This window comes from Ostrinia nubilalis, chromosome 13 (genome assembly GCF_963855985.1).
Source record: "Ostrinia nubilalis chromosome 13, ilOstNubi1.1, whole genome shotgun sequence".
Classification (NCBI taxonomy): Eukaryota; Metazoa; Arthropoda; class Insecta; order Lepidoptera; family Crambidae; genus Ostrinia; species Ostrinia nubilalis.
Genome location: NC_087100.1, coordinates 1,704,289 through 1,723,522, shown reverse-complemented (window position 1 = coordinate 1,723,522; position 19,234 = coordinate 1,704,289). Strand labels below are relative to the sequence as shown.

At 35.6% G+C, this 19,234-nt stretch overlaps 1 protein-coding gene across 1 annotated transcript in view; it reads right to left on the bottom strand.

Annotated features, from left to right (window-relative positions):
- The window catches only part of LOC135077389 (uncharacterized), a 42,128-nt gene that overhangs the window by 8,024 nt on the left and 14,870 nt on the right, over nt 1-19,234 (bottom strand). Inside the window, exons 2-3 of the mRNA XM_063971920.1 lie at nt 5,551-5,680; nt 17-153 (exon numbers count right to left, since the gene is read on the bottom strand). Of these exons, the coding sequence (XP_063827990.1) occupies nt 17-153; nt 5,551-5,680 (267 nt within the window). The remainder of the gene's footprint in view (nt 1-16; nt 154-5,550; nt 5,681-19,234) is intronic.

The window sequence follows — 19,234 nt, the reverse complement described above, 5'->3', positions numbered from 1 at the left end:
ATAATGTATTACCAACCTGTAAAGGCTCTAAGCAAATGCTACATTCGGAAAACCGGGACAGTACTTCGTCGCAGTTTGGGCAGGAGCACTGGGCGGCGTGGCCTTCTTCTGAGGGCAGCGCGGGCGCAGAATCCACCAAGGGCAGGGATTTGTCTGGAAAAAAGATTATTATTTGTTAGTCAAGTTCCTTGAAATGTAACTAAGTTTTCTCTTTTAATGAAACGACAAGAAAAAGGAGTATTTCATCATTAAACGCTGTTTGGTACGATTACCCTGAAATTACACTAATTAATTTCGTTTATGACTGAGGAGTGGAAGGGTAAGCTGTAAAAGTGCTTTGAAAGCTTCATATTCTAACGAAGAATATGAATTTAACTTCTAATAGTGCCCTCTTTCAAGTAAACTGTTTACCTAGCCAGTTATCCGTTAGTAAATAGGGAAAAGAAGTCCTAGTTAAAAATATTGGCTGAATTACAATGTTCAGAATACGTTTCTTGTAAGTACCGTGAGTTAATAACAGAGCTTAAAAGCAAATGGTGTGCGGCCTCAAGATAAAAAATATCAAAATAAGCATGATCCTACTACATGACACTAATCTTTCTCGGCCTACTCTAATCTGTGCGATAATTGTAAAGTCTTTGCCACTCTATAGATCTTTAACATGGCTAAAAATAGTGTTATCAGCCATTATGTGAACAGGTTTAGTTGTTCATGCGATTACACATTATCTACTCTTGTTGATTATTTCAACTATTGCGCACGGAAATGTGATGATATCATGAAGTCCTTACCAATAAATGAGGAATCGACTACTTAATAGAAGTGGGTGGGTTATCTAAACTGATTGAATTTAAAAATATTTATAGTTTTTCTAATACATAATCCAACTAATACTAAATAATACGAATATGTAGGCATGCGGCTAAAACTACGAAAAACAAAACATGCAATTCTGATCTCACACAACCTGTTTGATCAATAACAATTCTTTACAACTGCGGAGATGAACAACAACATAACCCAAATTCAGATCAGACAGATGATTAAATCATATTAGTGAACTAGTTCACCGCGAGTCATGATCTGTAACAATTATACGTTTTGAACATCGTAGTAATAATTGTAACGTAATCTTATATGTTACTTAAGAAATCTTAGTTAAAACCATGTCAGACAGAAAGTGAAAGGAGCCTCTAAGACTCGGACTGCGGACCGGTTGGTGGTGACGGAATAGGCCGGCTAAGGGCATTGTTTACTATGTAAGCTGCAACTGTTAACGGTTTGACCTTTGCAATGCTTTTTACGTCTTCAACGGTATCTATACTTATAATAAATCTGTAGAAAGGTCAATTCTGTACATGAAATATATTTTCAAAATAACTATCAGGGGGTGATTAGTGATCGATACTGATGCCAAAAATGCAATCAGTAAAATTTTTGTCTGTCTGTCTGTCTGTCTGTATGTTCCTTATAGAAACAAAAACTACTCGACGGATTTTAACGAAACTTGGTACAATTATTCTTCATACTCCTGGGCAGGTTATAGGATACTTAGGAATTCCCACGGGAACGGGCATTAGCGGGAAAATCCTTTTGTATGAAAAATCTAAACCGCTTAAGTTAGACGCTTGAAATTTGGCAAGCAGGTACCTTAGTAAACTTAAAGGTTAGTTATAACAGGATATTGCAAAATTCCTACGGGAACGGGAATTAGCGAGAAAAAACATTTGTATGAAAAAATCTAAACCGCGTAAGATAGATGAAGGGGGTAAAACGGGATCCACGCGTACGAAGTCGCGGGCGGCCGCTAGTTGAAAATAAAAAAGTTGAAAAATACCACTCGGAGTAATGATTGAATAACCACCAATACCAACAAATCACAAGACTATAGAGATATGTATTTAGGATGTGTGCAAGTGCATTGAGTTTTTAAAATCAATCAATTTGATAATATTTATGACTTCATACTTCATTTGATTAACATTTCACTAGATCTCAACTTATTTTTGTAAACACGTTCTTATGAAACAGAAAATCACAAGCGTCAAATTACAAAAACATTTCTAAAAGCCATTAAGTTTTTCTACAGCCGTAATATCTTCAACAAAAGTAATGAGTGCGTCGAGCTAAGTGTCTCATTATTTCACACCGTGAAATTCATCATGATTGTCAAGGTTGGCAATCTGTTACGTCAGCCTTACACCAATAGGTCAACGGGTTTTAAAAGGTTTTAAACCTCTGCACGAAACGAACACGATACGCGTCCTAGATATTCGACTTTAAAAAATTAACAGCTATCTCGTACTGTTCAAAAAATGGAAACTGTAACAAATCGACAGAAAACGCTCTTGACATTGTGTTGTAAAATAACGTGACTTTTGAAAGATTCGGAAAAATAAGTATTCCACAACATTTACATCGGTTATTACTGTTTTTGTCGACGATATCATGTTTTTGCGACGTTTCTATTCTTGCTCAGCGTTTATTGTACTATCAAATTTTATCCAACCGGTAAATTATACAATTTCTACTAAATTGGATGTTGAGATGGATATAAAATCGCATTTCAACAAGACACAATTAAGAAATCTAATTTATCAAAGGATATTACGTACGTTATGTAACACCAAAATGACATAATAAAAATGATACAAACACGTTTAAGCCATATAATATTCGTGTCAAGGTAACGTAACAAGCTAGATGGAACATAATGTTCCTCTGTAACTTTATTACTTGCTAGACCTTGTGGGCATCCAATGTCAATGGATGACTCGGAAATGTGCACAAATTCATCTTAATAATGCTAATTGTTCAGTTGTGAATTGTCAACTGCCAATACTAACGCAAATCTAACCAAATAAAATACGCGCCCCAATACAGCTCCCTGAGAAACTCTGAACAAATCTCCATTTGAGTGATAATGGATTTATAGCCTTATCAGTAATGCAATTCATAAAGCAATCTAATACATAGTTGCACAGCTATAAAATACAGAATGTTCATTTCGATCTGCGCTTTCCATTAAAAAGATTCAATAAAGCAAAAAATCTTTTATTATTTCGTAATCCGTATTTAAACGGCGATTTAAGATCAATCATCCATCTCTCATGCATAATTTCCTATTTTATTCATCAAACGATCAATATTATAACTGAAAACGTTTCAACATCCTGGCGATTTTTGCCAAATGCAAAAGACAATGCCGGAAATTGGCGTCTTTTTTTTTTCGCGCGGCCATCGACCAAACCTTGTTTTTTAATTACAAAATAGTGTAATAAACCAAACTTAGTACGACATGTATACCTCTAAACTCAGTCTGAACTGAGTTACGAGCATAAGAAGTTTGATGATTTTCATACTAGATTTGCTGTTTGAGCGCAAGTTTTGTAAGAAATTGCAACAAAATAATGACATTGTATGTGTAAACAAACAATACCATCCATTAAAGGCTCCAGACATCAGTATGCAGCAGAATCAGCGCAATAAAAAAATAACGCAATATTTTGTTGCAATTTCTTACAAAACTTGCGCGCAAAAAGCAAATCTAGTATGAAAATAATTAAACTTCTAATGCTCGTAACTCAGTTCAGACTGAGTTTAGAGGTATACATGCCATAGTAGGTTTGGTTTATTACACTATTTTGTAATCAAAAAACAAAAAAGACGCCACCTTCCATACAAAATCTGGCATTGCCATTTAACCTACAAAATACGACCCTCGGTTTCCTCACAATATCATAATATGCCATTTTTTGCGTCATCGATAACGGGTTAGCTGTAGAATATAAAATACGAGTATTTGTATGAATCACGAGTCACGACTCAAACCCAGTGACGTAGGTGTCGAACTCATGTGTCAGATCAAAACTGCATAACTAAGGTAATTTCCAAGGTTTATGGACTTCACAAACTTAATAAAATAACGGAAAAAAGTATTCGTAGTAAAAATAACTGCGAATGATAATATTTCCCAGAAATTTTACAAAATGTGATCATCAGTTTACCAGAGTCAGTGATTACTTGGGATAAAGTGATGAATGATGATATAATTTCTACGTCATTGTTTATTTTGTTGACTCGTAAGGAATGAGCTAGTCATATGAGTCAAATTACCAGAATAATTTGTTTTGGTTCTTATCTGGATATGCTTATCATCGCAGTTATTTCTATTGCAATATTTTGATTGCTTTATTCAGGGTTTTTCGGACTTTTCAGTGTTTGAGAACTTTTTAAACACGGTGTGCTAAGCTGCTACGTAAAATGCGATATAATCGTGTTAATATTTAATTGAATGATGATTTGGATTAGTTAGGATAGTTTTGACGTAGTTCAATGCATTTTACGAAAAAGGGGTTTACGTTTGGTAATTTTGTTTCTATTAGCGATTGCAAAGATTTTAGTTTGGTTTCGTAATCTTTCAGCGATAATTTGTTTATGAAACAATAATCTGTTTAAGATTATTTCTTCATGTTATTGGCAAAGTGAGTGCGATTGGTCACTCACCACTCCATGAGTGGCATGATTGGCACAATTGCGTAGTGAATCATTGTTGTAACTCAGACAGACGTAACTTTTTCTTTTATCTTGAAAGGTTTCTGATTGCTATGCTATTGGTTGTCTTCTATTTAAATAAACTTGTCAGTCAGGTAAGGTCGCAGTATTTTAGTCGATAAAAGGATTAGCTATTTACTCGTCTAAGTAAACAATAAGCTTCTGGCTAAATATTAGTATGGCCTGTACATTCTCGGAACAAATATTTGTATCTAAATCTAATCATATCAAAACTTTGTTTATTATTTGCAAATATAACTCCAGTCTTATTGGATTACAAATAATTTATATTATTTTTTCCTCCAACTTTTTTATCTTTGTAATACTTTCTTTATCATTGTTGACGGATAATATTAATATGTCAAGGTGTGTCAATTGAATTAAACGATAATGGCCGACGTTTGCAGCTATCATTCTCCGCAAAACCTTAAACATTGATTCCTCTCTAATTATTTCCCTGTACAATTATTGCCCATGGCGATACAATGGCTATTGTTTCACAGAAAACCCAATGAATGCCTGTTATAATTAAAACGGCAGGCCTACGTTGTTTTTTAAATATTTCTGTGTGTCTTCAGCCTTTGTGAATTTGAATTTGATTAGCATTATTTTTTTCATCTATGAGTGTTTTAATTTTCTTCTTCTTTGTTTTCTTTGCCAGTAGGTACCTACTTATTATTTTTTTATTTTTACACATTTTTCATACATAGCAAAATTAAATACCTACCATGCTTGATTATAACAATTTTCGTTTACGACCTTGACTTTCATGCAAAGATCAAAGATTATGCTTATGCTTGTATTCACAAACATTACTATGAAGTTTCACAGTGCCCGTGGACGCACAGGGTCGCACATGAACCAATCACAGTGCTCTATTCAACGTTTTGAGTTCGATTTAATGAAAATGGGTGTTATTCTTAAAGTTCAGTTCTGCGTCAAAGTTCGAAATGATTTTATCTGTTCATTTTGTTTCAATAATTAAGAGAAATATACCTTCAATCTCTACATTCTCGCTGCTCGAAGAATCTGATGAGTCGTCTTCTAGTTTCTTCTCCGAGACTATTGTAAGACTTTTCTGGCCACATTCAGTGGCGTGAGCTCTTTTGTCAGTCACCGAGTGAAACTGTGGACAAATAAAAATAAAACTTAATTTTATTACACGTAAAAACATATTACGCACTGAAACTTCACTTAGATAAAACGTTACAGCCTGTATTGTATTAATTGTTGGGACAGTTGAGTGCTGAAAAGCTATGTAAATTCAGAGATAGATAAATGTTATTCTAATTATGGTAGGCTTTACTAAGTTTTCATAGGATAAGCAAAATAGTGGTTTGGAATCGTTAGAAATTGTTTAGTCGAGATCAAATGCTGTAATGTCCTTTTGTGATTTTCAATAGTCGTATTCTGAAGCTAACTGAAGAGTAAAGATATATTTCTGAAGGTAGAGTCTCAATAATGCCCTCACACCTCAAGCGAATGACTGGTGGTACGAACAATAACGTCAACTGTCAAGCGATACCTACCCATCATCTTATCATACGGTAGGAAAACTTTTTCAGTGGGGTGAATTTAATCTCCATACATAAAAATAAAGTCACGAGTCTATTAACTGCTTATCTATGTAATATAGAACATGTTTTTTCAACTGAGCACGTTGCATTGGCAAAGGAACCGTTTTTAACATAATATGTACGAGGGTGGTCTGAAAAGTTTCCGACCTAACATAGATACAAGATTTTTTTTCTTAAAATTTATTTTTATTTTTCTACATAGTCTCATCCACAGTAATTAGTCGGCGCCAAAACTCGGATTTATTGCGCCTAAACTGCGCCAACAGAGCATTGGAAATGTTCGTTTGAACACGTCGTTGGTCTGGCGTTAGCAAACGCGGCACCCAACGCGCGGACAGCTTTCTCATGCCTAAATCTTGATTTAATATGTGACAAACACGTTCTTTGGACATTTTCATTGCCTCTGCTATCTCTCTCACTTTAATTCGGCGGTCGTCTAACACCATTTGGTGAACTTTAGCGATGTTATCGTCAGTAGTTACAGTTTTTGGACGTCCCGAACGTTCATCATCTCCCAAGCTCTTACGGCCACGTTTAAATTCGGCTGCCCAAAATTTTACTGTGGTAAATGACGGTGAAGAGTCCCCGTACACAGAATCTAACTCATCTTTGATTTGCGTAGGGGTATTCACTTTCAAAAACAAATATTTTATGACAGATCGATACTCGATTTTTTCCATTTTCACAAAAATACTCACATCGACTCACTCAAACGACTTTCAAATAAAAACCGCGCGTCAAAAATGGCTGAAATTTTGAAGTGTTGCTGTCAAAAGATGCACAATTACATTCCCTGACTTTAATTGATGTATGCTGCCATCTTCACGTTGAGGTCGGAAACTTTTCAGACCACCCTCGTATTAAGTTAAAATGCATCACGATTTTAATTTTAATTTAATAACAATTATCGCACCGATTGAATTTTAATTGCTATAAACAATTTTATTTCTTATTAATTGAAATGAAATAATTAAATATAACACTTAGATACAGCAGTTAAGTGTACCTAGACGTATACTGTATTCATTGATTGATATTATTATTGTTATTTTACTTATATTTACGTCAACTGGCGATAGCGCGTGACCTTAATTAAATAGGAATGACGTATTTAAAATATTTAACTAGCAAAACTAATATGTATTATTTTCACAATATTAAATGAATCGCGATTGATGTAACTTAACAATATTAGTTTTATAGATACTTGTGGCCATTCATTATACTTGACATCCACTGCAAGATTTGAGCCCACAAACCAGCTGCTGATATATTCGCTGTATTAACCATCATTCAGGTGACGCCGCTGTCATTAGTTCGAAAAACATCGAACTGGCTTCTTTAAGCAAAAAGTTCTCGCAAGCCTTCTGTCATTTAGCGTGGATTTTAAACATCTTTCAAATTATAGACCTGTGCCTCTACCATGAGTTGCCATCGAAAACTTGTATTCGTATACTACAGTCGATAGAGTTTAAACGTGGATCGATGAAGTTTGCCTTAAAATCATACCATGAGTTCAATTACCGTATACTTTACTCGCCAGCGATAATTCGATGGTTTTGTGATGTCATGTTGGTGAGCATGTAAACGTATCCAACTTCACACTCTATGAATGGATGAATGAAAGAACGAATGCCGCTCCTTTCTAACTATATAGAAAAGATAGAGAAGGAAATAACAAAAATGTCAAAAATAACACTGCAAAATTTAAGTGTCCTAGAACAGTGCTTAAAGCTGAATTAACATGATGATTTTAAATTTGTATTGTTTATTTCTTGTCATTGCGACTTTGACGCAGCTGTTGTCATGACAACAGATAACAAAACATGTTTTGTAGAAGGCATGGACCTATAAAAAAAGTCGGACGGATTCTCATCAACAAAATACTGTGACATTAGGATATACCAGCTCGCCTGTACGTACAGGCCGGCACGCACACATTCATACCCTGATACACCACTTCGAGTGCAAACTTCACACAGTTGACACATTTACGCGGCGAAAAAAAAACACAAATACGACATGTCTTGCGTGGTGAAACTGTGTAAAAACCGTTCTGATCGAACGAACAAAAATCAAGGAATCACATTTCACAGGTAAACTAATAATCTAATCACTTATTTCCCCGATTTTATAAACATTAAAATATTAAAATCAAACGTCAATCACCCGACAAAATAATACGTCAAAGGCCAGTGTTCTCAGTTATTTACGTGGGAAAATTACCCGAAAAGTGGGAAATCTATAATTTTAAGACTTTTTAGGTGTTTATTACGCATACTATTGAAATAAAATAATTTATCATAATAACTGTGTTTTAATGGGATATATTTTCGTAGGCAGATTTGATCCTTCCCAAGGGCGTGGAAATGAGAAATTCAAATTTTCTTATATTTTTGCAAGTCAGCGTCAGGTTGTATGTTAAAATCTATCAGAGATAATAATATTGATGATACATAAGATTATGATTACGTAGGTACACAAGATTGATAATTTGTAACTGCGTGAATCGTACCTGACACTGACTTGCAAACAAAGTAAGAAAATTTGAAAATTTCGCGTCTACCTCAACGTATTCATCTTTCATCCTTTTCAAATGGCACGATATAATTTCGTCTACATTTCCAAGTAACATATCTGCCCATCTATGTTTTTCTTAAGATAAATGGGTAAAATGTTTTGGCTAACATGGCATCCCTAAATTCACTCACACAATAGACAAACGCCAAAATTTTGCGTCACAGTTTTGTTGTAGCGCGAGTTCCGTCCGCCTTTTTTTATAGGTCCATGGTAGAAGGATTATTGATGAATAATTTTCCACAAAAAATTGGATTTTAACCAGGATAGGAAAATGAGAAAATGCGCCTATCCGTTTAAACCGATTGTAGAATTTATGGAAAGGTAAGTTAAGTAAAAATAAACATACTATGTGGTGGAGGAATTTCGAAATTAAACGAATAATTTTGAGTTGGTTTTTTGGAGAAATACAACCTTTCCAGCGTAACTTCCACGTGCCTAGATTCAGTAATATGAGTGCTAGATTTATATTTTCTAGATACAATAAAGTTGTTTTTCTATAGATATGGCGATCTGAGTATGCCCACTGAAGGGCCCCAAGAAAGAGCCAACAATAGTCAACGGTGGGTGGAACTAACGGACACGCGAACGTGAAATGCTGATGCCACCGGCGACACGAAAACTACTGAGAAATTGAGAAAAGTGTGTATAAATACCTACTACTACCTATATTCATTTTGATTGCTTTTATCTTATTTCGTCATTATTATTTGTAATGTTTATTTGTTAAGGTATGGAGTGACTTTAAACAGCAAGAAGAAGGCAACTCGCATACACAGAGCTGCCAAGGGAACACTGGACTGGTGGCGGTCCAGGTTCTTCCCTGAAGCCAAAGGATTTAGAGCAGAGTACTTGTAAATAACTACTTGTAAATTAAATCCATAATAAAGACCTAGGGTAACTGGATGGATATACCTACCTTATTATTGTAAAACTTAAGATATTATAATTAATTACATACATTATATTGTTTTAATCTTTCATGGTCACTAAACATACATGGTAGCAATCTCGTCAGTAATAATAATTAAGTAAATACATATCCGACTAATATCCTACTTATTATTAAAAATGCGAAAGTTTGGATGTCTGGATGTTTGTTACTCTTTCACGCAAAAACTACTGAACGGATTTTGATGAAACTTTACAGTATTATTGTTTATAACCCAGATTAACATATAGGCTATAATTATGACGATCTGTGACAAACTAAATTTCACACGGACGAAGCCGCGGGCAAAAGCTAGTTGAAAATAAAATGATTAATTTTTATTAACTATTTATTTCACAAAACCTAATAGGTACATAATACACAGACTGATTAAAAACAAAAGTAAATTTCAACTTATGAAAATACATTTTCATTGTCGGATTAGCTTTCTATCATGATTTCGTAAGGCTGCGTTTCCACCAGAGATGTGCGAGGATGCGTAGCGAAGGATGTGTTTGTAAAGAACCAATAGAATCGCTTCGTTTACCTCGCCTCGGTCAGCACATCTCTGGTAGAAAAGGCTCAGGCTGTACAACACTAATGAGCATTTTCAAATCTCTGCTACACATCCTCGTACGATACATTTTCCTCGCACAGCTTTGGTGGAAACCCGCACACATTTTCACAGCACAGCTAGACATCTTCGCACGACACAATTCCCTCGCATATCTCTGGGAAATGCAGCATCCTCTCCCTCCCCCAAGGATCTCCACAATGTGCCCGCATCCAGGTTCTTCCCGCGAACTTCACCAGATCGTCGGTCCACCTAGTGGGAGGTCTGCCCACATGATGATAACATGTTCCATCGTAATAAACTTCTTTCCGACATAATTTAATAAAGAAAACACCTAAAATTACCTAAAACCACAATTTTATTTTGCTTTTCACACGTCAATAAGCCAGTGAGTTACGTTACTGTGACAGCTAAGGTATTTCTCGATGACATCTTTGAAAATTGCAACTCATGGTAAGTTATTTGTATGAAACTTAATAAAAACTTTAGTCGCTATCGTATTCATTTAGATAGGTTTTTTACCTAACGATTTGAGATGAACTCATGGTAGTGTTTTTAGTTTTGCTGTGGTTCAGCTACTAACCGCTAGAGGCGCTGTACAATTTGCCATACATTTTTTTACGGACTCGATAGCGAGATGCTCGGTAGGTAAACTCATGGTAGAGGCACTGTAGGTGCTTGTAGGTTGCCTTACTTAAGCCATGTCGAAATCGGTCTGTCGGCCCTCGGGCTCACGTGTGAAAGATACCCCCCAAACCTGACACACCGGTTTCCGCGGTGTCAGGTTTAAACGTAGCACCGAATTAAAGAGAGCTCCCTGGAGTGTTCTATTTATTTTCGTCTTTAAAGGCCCATTAAGCTCATAAAGTTACGAATTCTCTGACTCTGGAGACGATTTACCTTTTGTATGTGTAATAAAGATGACAAGGGACATAATTCATTTTTATGATGTCTGCTGGGATTGCTATATTTCAGCCCGTTTAAAATTATTTGAAAATGTAGCTTCAATTTTGCTGAATTGTCTTTTAAATTAAAATCAGTTCAGGATTAGGTGAATGTGTGATAAAGTAAACACAACGTTTAAAGAAATGGATGGAATTGATACAACAAGATACGCCCATAATATTCAAGATAAAAAGATCACTGTACACTGTACATAGTAGGTAAAAGTGTGATAGAGAGACAGACAGTAAAATTTCTTTAAAAGTACAGTATCGAACGAATACCACAAAATGTCAGTATTATGAAACTTAAAAAAAGACTGCTGTAAGTTAACTTTTAATTGTCTTTTCAAAGCTAAACCTGTCGCAAAACGTTTGAAACAAAGTGACATTAATTAGAACGAGGATGTACCGTGCTTTAGGTATTTTCAACCGACTTCAAAAAAAAGGAGGAGGTTCTCAATTCGACCCGTATGTTTTTTTTTTTTTTTTCTATGTTTGTTACGCGATAACAAAGTAGATTTGAGGATCTCTGGGTCAGTGTTCTGCCAAACGGGTGCCGCAAACCTATTTTAAATATCTGCTTATGCTATTTACCGCCGGATATGTCTATCGATGACCGTGAAGCGTTCTACGTCAACTGTCACAAAATTATGCTTAATCGTGGTGATTCTGATGCATTCCTTGCTCTGGGTGATTTTAATGTTCCTGGTATTTCTTGGTCTGGTTCTTCTGATTCTGGTCCAATGATTCCCGGTAATGCAGTTGACCAAAAATCTAGGCAGCTGATTGACACAATGGCACTCTGCGGTTTATCTCAAAGCAATGGTATCCCAAACACAAATAATCGTATTCTTGATCTGGTTCTTACTAGTGATTTAGTGTCTGCAGTGGTTTCGGAGGCCGCTCCATTGAGTCGATTAGACAGGCACCATCCGCCATTGGAAATATTGGTTCCTGATGCAAAATATGTCAGACCTATGAAACCCAATGATTCAAGTAATAGATATAACTTTTCTAAATGCAACTATGATAAAATAAAAGCTGAATTGAATGATATTGACTGGTACAACTTCCTATCGTCTTGTGAAACTGTTGATGAAATAACTGCAAAATTTTACGACACTCTATTTAGTATTATAAAAAAACATACCCCTACTATTAAAACAAGCAAGAAATATCCACCGTGGTTCAGTAAAGCTCTTATTCGCTGCCTTGGCGAGAAAAGAAAATATCATGTGCGTTTTAAAAAATTCGGTAACCCAAGAGACTATGACTCTTTCTCGCTTCTAAGGGCTCGCTGCAAGTCACTAATTGTAAAATGCCACGACCAATATATCAAGTCTGTTGAAAATAGTTTAAAGGACAACGTAAAGTATTTTTGGAAATATGTTAAGAATAACCAATCTCAGTCGGAGATCCCACAAACCATGTGTTACGATGGGCACACCGCTTCCGATGGACCAGGCATATGCGAATTGTTCTCTGCGTACTTTGGCTCTGTTTTCGAGGCTCAGACTAATAATCGCTGCGATGACCTAGCATATACAACTAACAACTATTGTATCTCTACCATACAGCTCACATGCGATGTCATTGAGGAAAATATTAAAAGCCTCGATCCAAGCAAGGGACCTGGACCGGATGGAATACCGGCTTGTTTCCTTAAACTATGCTGCAAAGAACTATCTGTCCCACTTGCAATAATATTTAGTAAGTCGCTTGAAACTGCAACATTCCCAACCATGTGGAAAACTGCTCATGTTGTACCTATATTAAAGAGTGGTGACAGATCCAGGTGTGAAAACTATAGGCCGATTAGCATGTTATCTTGCATTCCTAAGCTTTTTGAGTCCCTAGTCTATGAACACATTTACCGCCACGTATCACCGTCATTATCCACAAAACAGCATGGCTTTGTTAAACATAGGTCGACTGTAAGCAACCTGCTGGTCTACAAAGATTATCTGTGTAAATCATTTGCTTCTAGGGGACAAGTAGACTCAATATACACCGATTTCAGTAAGGCCTTCGACAAAGTAAATCACAGCCTACTTTGCAGTAAGCTTCAAGCTTTTGGGATTCATGGTCCATTGTATCGCTGGGTATGCTCGTACTTGGAAAATAGAAGTCAGTTGATTGCTGTTAGGGGCTTTCTGTCTTCCCCCAGGGAGGTTACGTCAGGTGTTCCTCAGGGCTCCCATCTGGGACCACTTTTATTCGTATTGTTCATAAATGACCTTATCGATATTATAAATAGCCCCTGCCTGTTGTACGCTGACGACTTAAAAGTTTACTCGGAAATCAATGGTTCTGACGACTGTCAGCGCCTGCAGAACGACTTGATAACTCTCTCCAATTGGTGTGCCAGTAATGGAATGTTCTTGAATACAGGCAAATGTTTCGTTATCTCTTTTTCTAATAAAAAACATAAATTACTTTTTGAATATAAATTAATGGATCATATCCTTGAGAGGAAGGCGGTAGTTAGGGATCTGGGTGTTCTTTTTGATGACCAGTTGACATTTCGTTCTCATTACGATGATATTATTAGGCGTGGAAACCAAATGCTGGGTTTCATTGTGAGGTGCACTAGTCGATTCAAGGACCCACGTAGCACCCTGAAATTATTTTACAGTTTGGTGAGGAGTATACTGGAATATGGCTGTCCTATTTGGTCTCCATATTATAAAGTTCACTCGGATAGCATTGAGCGTGTCCAGAGGAGATGCCTAAGGATAGTGTCATTTCGCTGTGGATTTGGTAGAACTCTTAAAGATTACAATGACAGAATGGTTAAATTCGGAGTAACTTCATTGCATACTCGTCGCCAGAAAATTGATATTGTATATCTACACAAAATTGTACACTCATTCATTGACTGTCCCGATTTAGTGACTCAACTGAATTTTAACACAAATTATAGAAGTAGACGTTCTAAACTGTTCCCACTAGAAGTTTACAAAAATAACACCTCTTTTTACAATCCCCTGGTTAGGATGCGCAGACTTTATAATGACATGGCGTTAGAGAATCCGGAATTTGATATATTTCAACAAAAATTACACTCGTTTCGCAGAAGCATTGACACAGTTTTAAATATAAATATTGATAATAATACAAAAAATAATTGATAACTTTTTCCTTTTTTCTTTTTTAACACAGTTTATAGGGTTGTGTACTTGAGCATTTTGTATGTGTTTATTAATAATTGTGCAACGTAAATGAAATCATCGTAACTTAAATGTACGCTACTTGTAGGTTGGAGTCTAGACAGTGTTCATTTTGTTTATGTATTTTGATATTATGTAAATGACTGTAACCTGTATGTGTACTTATTAAATAAAATAAATAAATAAAATAGATAACTCCGCCAATTATGAACCGATTTGAACAAATCTTTTTTCGGCGTATAGGTAATACCTCAAGGGTGGTCCCATTTAAAGGACAATGTTCGTTCTCCATACATTGTTCGCCGTTAGAGCAACAGTGCCGAAAAAATACTTTTTAGGTTCTAAATGACACAAATCTTTATGTAAGAACAATTATTTCTGACGGACCAATTCTATAAACTTATTGATAGCAATATTGTTATCATAACCTCTTACTTACTAGTATTGTATTATATTATTGTATGCACATCGATTTGGGAGATGTTCTGTATTGTAGTTGTCGATGCCAAATTGTATTATAATATTGGACGGGTTTTGGAAATAGCTCGGCGTTCCACTTTTATGATTTACTTACTTACATTTTGCACGTAAATAAATAACATGAATCCTATGTTTACTTTCCACTCTTGACATTTAACACGTGACTTACCAAACTAACTATCTCCATGGTTACCGTCTTAGTCTATGCATGACTAGGGATTGAACAACTTTAATTGAATATTATTAACAATTCTCGATAATTATTATCGATTGAAAAATATTCGGTATTTGAATCGAAAGGTATATTCAATTTTATCAATATCAAAATATTCAATTTTAGTAATAAAATAAATATTATTTACTACCACCTTTGAAATGTTCTGAAAATTGCCTGGAGCGCTCCCCCAATTCTGGGTTTTCCCTTTCCAAGCTGAGAGGACATCATTTTGGTTCTATCGATACATTATAAAGGTACTTAATATTTGAAATGTTTAAATTACCAATGATTGTTAGGTATAAGCATTTTGAGCGAATAAAACTTTCAATTCTATTAGAACTTTAGACATTTCTCTCACTTTAAGCGGCATTGGATTTTTCATCGGATTTTGAAACTGTTACAGATATAATAAAGATGATCCCATATTGTTGTCATTGTCAATATCAGTATTATGATCACAATTCTTTTTATTTTATTCATGACCTTCGACCAGTTAGACACATTAGATAGCTTCGTGTAGTATCGTGCAATATATTTTTAACTTTTAATTAAAATCTAGTCATACTGTAGCAATTTGGACGATTTATTTTATTTACAAGATCGGTATCTTATTGTCTATGATGACCGCAGTCAACATCACTATTACGTGGATTCCTAACAATGAAGTACGGCATTGCCTTGTGCCGATTTTACATAGATTTTATCGACACAAATTATGGAACTTCATAAGATATGGAGCAGGCCACGCCCTAAAATGTCCGGATGTCGTCATAGTATTATGGAATACACATAAAAGACTTTTATTATTTCATTTTCTAATCCTCAAGTGTCCGTTATAATCTAATTAATATTTATGTATTCAAAAAATAAGAGATTAATTTTGATACTTTACTGCTGTGCCCAGGAATCTAAGGCTGTTTCTGACAATGTCCTTTATATGATTACTTTGGCACGGTATTATACACGTTCGAAGATTTGTCATTTTCATTCATTTCATCATCATCATCATCATTTCAGCCACAGGACGTCCACTACTGAACATAGGCCTCCCCCAATGACTTCCACATCGCACGGTTGGTAGCGGCCTGCATCCAGCGCCTTCCCGCTACCTTTATCAGGTCGTCGGTCCACCTTGTGGTGGGTTGACATTGCAGAATATGACTTTTGATAGGTTCATCATAGAATTCGGCGGGGATATCCTCACGGAGGAAGTTCGTAAAAGGGCGGAACAAGATCTTATAATAATGCAAGGCCGAAGCTGTAACGCGCGTGCTCCTACGTGTAATCCGGCGAGTATGCAATAAATAGTAATGTCTGGTAAATAGTGGTAATACGTATCGTTCGTTCGTTCGTTTCAGCCGAAAAGACGTCCACTGCTGGACAAAGGCCTCCCCCAAGGATTTCCACGAAGACCGATCCTGCACCGCTCGCATACAGGCACCTCCCGCGACCTTCACCAGATCGTCGGTCCACCTAGTGGGAGGCCTGCCCACGCTACGTCTTTCGGCTCGTGGTCGCCACTCAAGAACTTTCCTGCCCCAGCGGCCATCAGCTCTACGAGCTATGTGCCCCGCCCCGTCTATGTCTATATGCGCTACGATTACAGGGTATCATTTTGCATAGTCGCAAGACTTCACTCCGCTGCTGTCAAATCAATGTCGCATAATGTTATCGCAATGTGTGTGGCCCTTGGCCAAATCACAGAAGCCTATGCGAAGAAAGAGCACTTGAATGACAATGAAAATCAGGGTTACCATTTTATAAGATCTCCTCACTATTGAGGGTAACAAAGTAACATATACACATAATCTAGCCATTAATTACATTTATTACCTACCTATACGAGAAAGTAAAGCAACATGCGGTTTTATTTTAATTTGTAAAATATTTGTAACAGTTTGTTCCAAGTTTAGTTTTACAACAGTATTGCTGTTTCAGCTGTCACTGTGAAGCTTTGGGAAAATAAATAAATAGAAAAAATATTAATATAAATATTTATTTAAGTTTTTATGTTCATTATCATAATATGCCAATTTATGTTACACTGTGTGACAGTCTTTGACACTAAACAAACTCTTCAGCTTAATAATACCTACCTACAGGGCGTTTTTATAGTTACTCTTGCTGATGAAATAAGAAGGGTTGATTCTACTACTGAAATACAACTACTTTTCTTACAGGACCAATATCAAATTCTCAAAAAAATTCACATCCTCGTGATGGTGATAATTTCTATGGAGAGGTTTTTTTTTATATTCGGTCTCTTGGGATAAGTTATTCCATTTGAGCAGTAGAATTAATCCTTTTTATTTGATCACATACAAAATAACACAAGTGTTTAGGAAAACTTCTTCTTTGGTATGGTATCACTACGGAGTTATAATGTCGGCAACTCTGTATCACTGACTTGTAACTTTCAAACAGTATGAATAATAAGGGCACCACATTGGTTTTCTTTCTGAAAAAAGGCTTTCACTTTTAGTACTAACCCTTTAGCACTATTTCATTGAAATAAAAATACAATAAACGCACAGAAGACTGAAATTGAGTCAACTGACGTGACATTTATAATTTGTTGACATTATGACAGTTTGACAAGACTAGGGATTGAAAAAGTTTTAATTGAAAAAGTAGAATGACAATTTATTAAAACGATTCACAAGGATATAATCGATTAAAAATATTTATAAAATGTTCTGATACTTGCCTGTAGCGATTATCCAATCCTGGTTTCTACTGAAAAACTACCTCGTGGCAAGATTTTGATAAAATAATAAAATCTTTATCTTCTCTTTCACAATCTATAAAAGTTCATTTGGTCTATTATTATACATGTGCTATGAATGAGGGTTTTCGCGATTAAAAAATCCGCGAGATGGCAATACGTAGACGCGAGGTCCAAATGCTGCATGATTGGTGGATATCTGTCAATGTCATGTCAAAAATAACCAATCATGCAGCATTTGGACCTCACGTCTACGTATTGCCATCTGGCGGATTTTTCAATCGCGAAAACCCTCATTGGCATAGATTATGAGAGACTGGCAACTATACTAGGTTGATATATGTTTCTCACACTTCAACTGGCATTGGATTCAACATCGGATTCTGACACTTTTACAGTTATGATACCATGAATATCAGTTTATGGTCCTAATTATTTTTATTTTATTTACGACCTTCGACCAGTTGGACACTTTAGATAGCTTCTTGTAATAGTGTCAATATCTTTTTAGCTTTTAACGCAAATCTAGTCTTCAAAGCAGTTTAATCGATTTATTTTATTTTCAAAATCGATATTTTATTGTCTATGATGGCCGCAGGAACATCACTATACATGGACTCCCAGCAATAAAGTACGGTAATGCCTCGTACAGATTTTATCGGCAAAAATTATGGAACTTGATAGGTTTTAGACCATGCCACGCACCAAAACGTCCGGAAGTTGTAATAGTATTATAGAATAAACGTTAAAAGACTTATTTATTTAATTTTTCAATGCTTAAGTGTCCATTAGAATGAAAGGGTGCTTAATGTATTAAAAAAAATAGAAAATAATTATGATGGGTTAATGTTTTTGGGCGGTTTTTTAGGCGGTTTCTGACAATGTCCTTTAATAATAGAAAAAACAACCCCCAAGGGTGGAAAATTGGGGATGAACTTTTTTATACGCAATATCTCCGCCGATTATAAATCAATTTGAACGATTATTTTTTTGTTGAATAGGTATTATCAAAAGGGTGGTTTCATGCGAATTTGAAGAAAATATTTCACCCCCAAGGGTGGAAAATTGGGGATGAACTTTTTTATGCGCAATTTTTAGTTTTTTTTGTGTTCACGCATTTGAAGTCGGTTTTATTTTTTTTAAAAGTTATCACTTCTTTGTTCCAATGTTTTCCTGATAAACACTTATTTTAATTGAATCTATGGCCTTTATGTTATCATCTTAATTGTCTCTCTAGTGTGATCTAACTATAATAAGCATGCTTCTTACGGATAATACAATCATAAGTTTAGTCTAGAATAATAATAAATTACGTCTGCTCGTTTGCCTCCTGTCAGATAAAAAAAATGTATTTAATTAGATAATGTGTTAAGGGGAAATACAGCCAGCCGAAATAGACCAATTTGGTATTGTACGGAACGCAAATTAAACACATAACCTATTTCATCTCATAAATGTAAATAAAAGCAAACCGATTAACCGACT